We start from the raw sequence: 9138 nt of genomic DNA on the forward strand, positions 1-9138 counted from the left end.
ACACACACTCGCCTACCTGTACGAGGAGCGCGCACACACTCGCCTACTTGTACGAGGAACGCACACACACGCGCTTACTTGTTCGAGGAGCGCACACACACTGGCTTACTTGTACGAAAAACACACACACTCGCTTACTTGTACGAGGTTCGCACACACATTCGCCTGCTTGTACGAGGAGCGCACACACACTCGCCTACTTATACGAGGAGCGCACACACACTCGCGTACCTGTACGAGGAGCGCACACACACTCGCCTACTTGTACGAGGAGCGCACACACCCTCACTTACTTGTACGAGGAGCGCACACACACTCGCCTACTTATACGAGGAGCGCACACACACTCGCGTACCTGTACGAGGAGCGCACACACACTCGCCTACCTGTACGAAGAACACACACACTGGCTTACTTGTACGAGGAGCGCACAAACACTGGCTTATATAGAAGCAGCTTATATAATAGCAGCTTATATAATATACATATAAATAAAATTGGAAAGCAATCTTGAGCATTTACAGATTTCTTAGACTAAGAAGGTCTAGCTATTGTAAGTTATTTCCAATGCTATAATGGAAACGTGGAAGGGGCTATATAGGAATACGTCCTTTTGTGTTTTTGTCTAAGATTGTCTAAACAGATTTTGTCCCAATGTACTTATGTAGCTGTTTGGTAATAATATGCACGTATTTCCTATTTAGGAAATACCTATGGAGTAAGCCCGAGAGAAGTATGAACTTGTACGAACATACGACGTGTGTCCCCCAGATACCGGTTATACAACTTATAACTTTCAATTAATGAAAAATTAAAGTCGTTTCCATTTCAGTTGATATTTTATGAAACTTGGAACGATTAGTTCATTTGAGCTCGCAACAGACTCGATAAATTGAACAAAGAAAATCGTAGACTCATTTCATTCCCATATGATAAGGTAATTCCGGTTACCTTATTCAAGCTCTACTCGGTTAGAAATTGCCTCCAGAACTAATATTGATTATGCATGTACATTTAATGTCCCCCTCAATTTCCATAATTTTCCTTTAAATGTTTTAATATTTGTTCTCGTTCCAAAGCGACCCTTTGGTCTCCAGATATGTCTAGCGAGTTGGACTAACCTAGATTGTGTTTCAGGTACATAGCCACCACTCAGTTCCAGCCTACAGACGCCAGGAAGGCCTTTCCGTGTTTTGATGAGCCTGGGATCAAAGCCAGATTCGACATCGTATTGGTCAGACAAAATCCTATGGTATCACTTTCAAATATGCCAATTATCCGCACTGACACTAGGTGAGGTTGATCAGAGTTATGTGCCTTAGTTTGAGGTAAATCGGAACACCTCTGCTATCTCTACCTAATACTACAAGATGTGAGGTGTTCCGATTGCTGTTTGTTGCAAACTAGAGAACATCCCTCTGTGTGTGTTCTGTGTAACTCCACCCAACTAAGAAATATTGCTTTTAGCCGCTAACAAAAATCTGGCCCTAAACGTTCCAGCAGCTGACCTGACACCGTATGAAGGAGCTTTGAAGCCACGGAGTAATCTCCCTTGTGTGATCTCTCCTGATAGCAAGTTTTGTGCCTTTCAGGTACCTGTGCACCACCTTCCTAGCCCCAGTGGCCGCTCGAAATGTCATTCCCTGTTTTGACGAGCCCGCTTTGAAAGCCCGCTTTGACCTTACTATAGTGCGAAAAGGATCTGTAAAAGCCATATCTAATACTCCTCTCAAATATTCAGAACAAAGGTAAGATAGTGACCTTGACCTTAACAGTTTGACCATGACCGAAATTCAATATTTATCTTAACCCTACTTTAATATTCGAAACCGAAGCTGATACGCTAGCACAATACCCTGCTTACCGGAAGCGCAAAGGTCCTGTAAACAAACCCGTTTCCAGCTATTGCATTGGCTCCAATTCAATCTAAAAATCTCCAGAGGTCAAAAGGTCAAGATCATAATTTAATGCTTAAGTTATGTTTGCTTTCTATTTCCACATTTGAATGTTTTTAGTTGGATTTTGAGCCGGAGTATTCTATATGTGTATTTACGTTTCCTTACTTTTAGTTACATGCACAGCCTTATGTATACGTCACCACTCTCCTACCATGCACCAATTACAGGCAGCCGAGACCAACATCTAGCCACGGCTTAAACAATCCCTCAAATTTGAAGACACTTGCTCAATCCTAAGATGTTTGTAGAAAACCTGACCAAGTTTGGTCACAATGTATTGGCGTCACCTTTCTATTCAGATGTAATGCAAATATACCAAAGCAGAGATGTTTGTTTCGCCTGTCGATATGTATGATATTGTAGCCTAACTCTACACTGCATAAACCCGCCTGTCGATATGTATGATATTGTAGCCTTACTCTACACTGCCTAAACCGACCTGTCGATATGTATGATATTGTAGCCTTACTATACACTGCCTAAACCGACGTGTCGAAATGTATGATATTTTAGCTTTACTCTACAATCCCTAACCCCGCCTGTCGTTATGTATGATATTGTCCCCCCATTTTACAGTGCCTCAACCCGCCTGTCGATATGTTTGATATTGTAGCCTTACTAGGCGGTGCCTAAACCCGCCTGTCGAGATGTATGATATTGTAGCATTACTCTCCCCTGCCTAACCCCGCCTGTCGATATGGATGCTATTGTAGCCTTCCTCTGCACTGCCTAAACCCGTCTGTCGATATGTATGCTATTGTAGCCTTCCTCTACACGCCCTAACCCCGCCTGTCGTTATGTATGATATTGTACCTTTCCTCTACAATGCCTAACCCCGCCTGCCGATATGTATGATATGGTAGCCTTACTCTCCACTCCCTAACCCCGCCTGTCGTTATGTATGATATTGTAGCTTTCCTATGCACTGCCTAAACCCGTCTGTCGATATGTATGTTATTGTAGCCTTCCTATGCACTCCCTAAACCCGCATGTCGATATGTATGATTTTGTAGCTTTACTACCCACGGCCAAACCCCGCCTGTAGATATGTATGATATTGAAGCTTTACTCTACAATCCCTAACCCCGCCTGTCGTTATGTATGATATTGTCCCCCCATTTTACAGTGCCTCAACCCGCCTGTCGATATGTATGATATTGTCGCCTTACTCTACACTGCCTAAACCCATCTGTCGATATGTATGATATTGTAGCCTTACTCTACACTGCCTAAACCCGCTTGTCGATATGTATGATATTGTAGCCTTACTCTACACTGCTTAAACCCGCCAGTCGATATGTATGATATTGTAGCCTTATTCTACACTGCTTAAACCCGCCAGTCGATATGTATGATATTGTAGCTTTACTCTACACTGCCTAAACCCGCCTGTCGTTATGTATGATATTGTAGCCTTACTCTACACTGCCTAAACCCGCCTGTCGATGTTGTCGTTGTACTATCGTGTGTGATGCCTATTTTGTAGTTACGCAATACTAGTACTTCCGGATGTCTCTTTATTGTGTTATATAAGGACATTGAGAATCGTCAAACAGTTACTGTTCGTCGTTTGTGACAGTATTGATGAGAACTCCTTCGAGAATAGTTATGCTATGTGACTCATATCTTTGTATCTGTGCGTTGATTTGTGTCGATATGCCGTACATCGTCGGCCGTTCAGGGTCTGGTGAAGACGAGTGGATGTTTAGGATTTATCGCTCTACATCCCCGACTTTTTCGGTGTGGTGAAACATTTTTGTTGCGGTTATTAAATGTAATTAATAGCAAAATTAATCAGTTTCTCGTTGAAAAACATATGACATTCATTTGGCAGAACAATTATCAGTATTAACTAGTGCACTCGTGAAAAACATAACCGTTAACTATCCTTTATATAACTCCTGTAAAGCTTTAACGATTGTCTGCCTCACGTGACCATATTAGTATTGTGTTGATGATGGTGACAGTTTACTCGTGTTACTAATATCATACTTCTGTCGAGGAGTTCGTCCCGTTACAAAGACCTTGTCAGTCATTCACTGCCGGACGGCACCAACACTGCCTCACTAGTAGAAATTGATTTCTTCCTGATTGGGGATAGTTTAACGTGACAAGGGTATCATTATCTCCCTTGATTCAAGACAATTACAGACGATGATCAGTTAGTGTGCCAGTGATTAACGGGCAGGAGTGTGATAATCAGATCTGAAAATAGGTGCTCGAACGGGGGGTAACAATTCCCAGGAGGAACAAGGAGGCCCGGAGGGGTAACGTTACCCAGGTGGATTAAGCTATATAGAATACGTATCTGCGTTGTAGTATATACCTATATAGAATACGTATATGTGCTGTAATACATGTAGCTATGTAGAATACGTATCTTTATCATAATCTGTAAAAGCTATATAGAATACGTATCTGCGTTGTAGTATATACCTATATAAAATACGGAACTGTGCTGTTATATATAATAGCTAAGGTCACAGTACCAAACAGTACCCTAAATGGGATACTTAAGGAAAATCGGCCCGAGAAACTTTCGTGCAATGCAAAGAAGTACTTTATGTATACAGTTTTCATTTGATAATACTTTTATGACAATTTAACTGTTTATGAGCTTTATTGAATGCTGATTATCGTTACATGGACAATTTAAAGATAAGAATAATGACCTAAACAAGACTTTCCTGTTTTACGTGCTGTTCAACGCTATTTATTTGGGTATCATTTTCAAAATTCTATTTTATCAAAACTAAAGCTAGTTTTGGAGAAGAAAGGACTAGGGGCGTTAAGGGTAATTTCCGGCCTCACCGAGGATTTTGAATTAGTTGTTATATTCGTAATCTGGAATAAACGAAGTATTGAAATATGAATTATCAAATTCATTCGACAACTGGTTTAGGAGATATGGCATTACAAAGAAAGACATAAACCCGCATTTTCATAATAAAATGCGTGAATATCGTCTGGTGTGCGCTATTTGGTTGAAAGGAAATTAAGTTAACACTTTTTAATTTTTGAAAGCCTCCGCATGTTTAGAACAAAATAGAATTTGACATGCTTAAACATTGTCAAACCAGTGTTCATTCGTTAATTCGGAAATCGGAACCCTTTTTGACTCTAAAATATTTCAACTATGCATATTTTTCTGCTGATATTGATTGTTTATCCCAAAATATTAGCTAAAATACCGAAGTGTCATAAGGGCCTACGTAACCCGGATAGTATTTCGCGTTCTATTTATAGAACCACGCGTCCGAAATACCAACATGTAATGGAAATGAGAAGTGGATGGTATCTATTTAGGAAAAATTAACAGACATTTTTAGAACCGATGTTTCGATTTTGAAAAATATAGATTAATAACGTGAAAGAGAAAACGTTTGTGTTAAACGTTACATGTTTATGTTACAGAGATGGTGGTTGGTTAGCGGACGTTTTTGAAACAACACCTGCCATGTCGACCTATCTCCTGGCCTTTATCGTATCCGACTTCGAGAAAACCAGTAATATGACGAAAAACAACATACTGGTAAGTGTCATCCAATCATAATCAAGATAGCAAACCCTAATGTTAAATGTGCGTTATCAACATGCGACATAGTGACGTCAGAATACAGTGAAAGGTGAACAATGCATTGGACCGGGAAACAGGAATGGGTGAACGAGTCCTGTCCTTGCAGCCTTCCTAGAACTTCTTGGTCTGTGTAGATATCGGAGGAGGGATGGTAGAGGGAGGGAGGGGGTGCATAGCTAGAACTTCTGGGGCTGTGTAGATATCGGAGGAGGGATGGGAGAGATGGGGGAGGGGGTGCATAGCTAGAACTTCTGGGTCTGTGTAGATATCGGAGGAGGGATGGTAGAGGGAGGGAGGGGGTGCATAGCTAGAACTTCTGGGGCTGTGTAGATATCGGAGGAGGGATGGGAGAGATGGGGGAGGGGGTGCATAGCTAGAACTTCTGGGTCTGTGTAGATATCGGAGGAGGGATGGTAGAGGGAGGGAGGGGGTGCATAGCTGGAATGTCTGGGGCTGTGTAGATATCGGAGGAGGGATGGGAGAGAGAGGGAGGGGGTGCATAGCTAAAATGTCTGGGGCTGTGTAGATATCGGAGGAGGGATGGGAGAGAGAGGGAGGGGGTGCATAGCTAAAATGTCTGGGGCTGTGTAGATATCGGAGGAGGGATGGGAGAGAGGGGGAGGGGTGCATAGCTAAAATGTCTGGGGCTGTGTAGATATCGGAGGAGGGATGGGAGAGAGGGGGAGGGGTGCATAGCTAAAATGTCTGGGGCTGTGTAGATATCGGAGGAGGGATGGGAGAGAGGGGGAGGGGTGCATAGCTAAAATGTCTGGGGCTGTGTAGATATCGGAGGAGGGATGGGAGAGGGAGGGAGGGGTGCATAGCTAAAATGTCTGGGGCTGTGTAGATATCGGAGGAGGGATGGGAGAGGGGGGGAGGGGTGCATAGCTAAAATGTCTGGGGCTGTGTAGATATCGGAGGAGGGATGGGAGAGAGGGGGAGGGGTGCATAGCTAAAATGTCTGGGGCTGTGTAGATATCGGAGGAGGGATGGGAGAGAGGGGGAGGGGTGCATAGCTAAAATGTCTGGGGCTGTGTAGATATCGGAGGAGGGATGGGAGAGAGGGGGAGGGGTGCATAGCTAAAATGTCTGGGGCTGTGTAGATATCGGAGGAGGGATGGGAGAGAGAGGGGGGGGGTGCATAGCTAAAATGTCTGGGGCTGTGTAGATATCGGAGGAGGGATGGGAGAGAGGGGGAGGGGTGCATAGCTAAAATGTCTGGGGCTGTGTAGATATCGGAGGAGGGATGGGAGAGAGGGGGAGGGGTGCATAGCTAAAATGTCTGGGGCTGTGTAGATATCGGAGGAGGGATGGGAGAGAGGGGGAGGGGTGCATAGCTAAAATGTCTGGGGCTGTGTAGATATCGGAGGAGGGATGGGAGAGGGAGGGAGGGGTGCATAGCTAAAATGTCTGGGGCTGTGTAGATATCGGAGGAGGGATGGGAGAGGGGGGGAGGGGTGCATAGCTAAAATGTCTGGGGCTGTGTAGATATCGGAGGAGGGATGGGAGAGAGGGGGAGGGGTGCATAGCTAAAATGTCTGGGGCTGTGTAGATATCGGAGGAGGGATGGGAGAGAGGGGGGGGGGTGCATAGCTAAAATGTCTGGGGCTGTGTAGATATCGGAGGAGGGATGGGAGAGAGGGGGAGGGGTGCATAGCTAAAATGTCTGGGGCTGTGTAGATATCGGAGGAGGGATGGGAGAGAGGGGGAGGGGTGCATAGCTAAAATGTCTGGGGCTGTGTAGATATCGGAGGAGGGATGGGAGAGAGGGGGAGGGGTGCATAGCTAAAATGTCTGGGGCTGTGTAGATATCGGAGGAGGGATGGGAGAGAGGGGGAGGGGTGCATAGCTAAAATGTCTGGGGCTGTGTAGATATCGGAGGAGGGATGGGAGAGAGGGGGAGGGGTGCATAGCTAAAATGTCTGGGGCTGTGTAGATATCGGAGGAGGGATGGGAGAGGGAGGGAGGGGTGCATAGCTAAAATGTCTGGGGCTGTGTAGATATCGGAGGAGGGATGGGAGAGAGAGGGAGGGGTGCATAGCTAAAATGTCTGGGGCTGTGTAGATATCGGAGGAGGGATGGGAGAGGGGGGGAGGGGTGCATAGCTAAAATGTCTGGGGCTGTGTAGATATCGGAGGAGGGATGGGAGAGAGGGGGAGGGGTGCATAGCTAAAATGTCTGGGGCTGTGTAGATATCGGAGGAGGGATGGGAGAGAGGGGGAGGGGTGCATAGCTAAAATGTCTGGGGCTGTGTAGATATCGGAGGAGGGATGGGAGAGAGGGGGAGGGGTGCATAGCTAAAATGTCTGGGGCTGTGTAGATATCGGAGGAGGGATGGGAGAGAGGGGGAGGGGTGCATAGCTAAAATGTCTGGGGCTGTGTAGATATCGGAGGAGGGATGGGAGAGAGAGGGAGGGGGTGCATAGCTAAAATGTCTGGGGCTGTGTAGATATCGGAGGAGGGATGGGAGAGAGGGGGAGGGGTGCATAGCTAAAATGTCTGGGGCTGTGTAGATATCGGAGGAGGGATGGGAGAGAGAGGGAGGGGGTGCAAAGCTAAAAATTGTTCTTCCTTTACATTGTTCTTTATAAAACATTGATTGTATCGAGATAACTCGAGAGTCTTAAACAGTTGTACTTATTTCCGTGTGTCCCCTGGACATCTTCCTAGTGTAGGTTTTCTTTAAAAACAGTTTAAGGACCAAGTAATCAGTGGTGCAGGGGGTCGATAATCCAATAGGAAGACACTAGTCGTGGTCCACTGGGGCTACGAGCACAGTTGCCGAAGAAGCAACGTGTCTGCAAAATAATTAAAAGCACATTCTAATTCCTTAATTATTTAATCGTAAACACCAAAGTGTCTTTTACTATTTATTCCGTTTCCATCTGAGCGTTGAATTAACAGAAGGTCTAGACGGGGCCGCATGGAGCGTGATTAGTTTTGTTTCACACCGTCAGAGCGCACGTGTTCTTTGTAGCGTATTTCCGGTTAACATATCCGTAGTTAAAACTTGGTGATATACCTATGCGGCTAAATTTGACGTCAGAAGCAACTAGATACACAAGAATATGAATACCATTTGAAATATTAGTTCCAACCAAAGACTTTACATCACCTGGTACCGAACATTGTGGTTAATTTCTAGTCCACCACCATGTTGTAAAAACCCTACCACGAAAATGCAAAGTTCTTTACACTGAACATTTGTTGTGTGTTTGTTGTGTGTTTGTTGTGTGTTTGTTGTATATTTTTTTCACAATTTCTGTTGAATATTTAAGATGGCTTCATTAATCTTTCTATCGAATCTCAATGAAATGTACCAGCTTTGAAACTGATAAGGATTAAAATGTCTCATTTATGTACATCAATGTCGTTAGACATTACCAGCGTCATCAGATTCTACAGTGTTAATTAACGTAATGTATCTGTCTTTACAGTACGGAACCTACTCCAGACCGGAGGCCATCAACCAGACATATTATGCTCTTAAAACAGGCACAGAAATATTAACATATTTTGAGGATTATTTTAACATTTCGTTTCCACTTCCTAAACAAGGTAAGTGTTAAACACAACGAACGTGGTACGTGTTACAAACCGTTA

The 9138-nt window shown here is 44.4% G+C and overlaps 1 protein-coding gene across 1 annotated transcript in view; it reads left to right on the forward strand.

Moving 5' to 3' along the window:
* Positions 1-1137: 1137 nt before the first annotated feature.
* Positions 1138-9138, forward strand: part of LOC110448708 (aminopeptidase N-like) — a gene marked incomplete at both ends in the record, with an annotated part of 37285 nt that continues 29284 nt past the window's right edge. Inside the window, 3 exons of the mRNA XM_021495094.1 lie at positions 1138-1293; positions 5373-5490; positions 8973-9093. Coding sequence (XP_021350769.1) covers positions 1138-1293; positions 5373-5490; positions 8973-9093 — 395 coding nt within the window. The remainder of the gene's footprint in view (positions 1294-5372; positions 5491-8972; positions 9094-9138) is intronic.

This window comes from Mizuhopecten yessoensis, unplaced genomic scaffold (assembly GCF_002113885.1).
Source record: "Mizuhopecten yessoensis strain PY_sf001 unplaced genomic scaffold, ASM211388v2 scaffold4167, whole genome shotgun sequence".
In the NCBI taxonomy this organism is placed as follows: domain Eukaryota; kingdom Metazoa; phylum Mollusca; class Bivalvia; order Pectinida; family Pectinidae; genus Mizuhopecten; species Mizuhopecten yessoensis.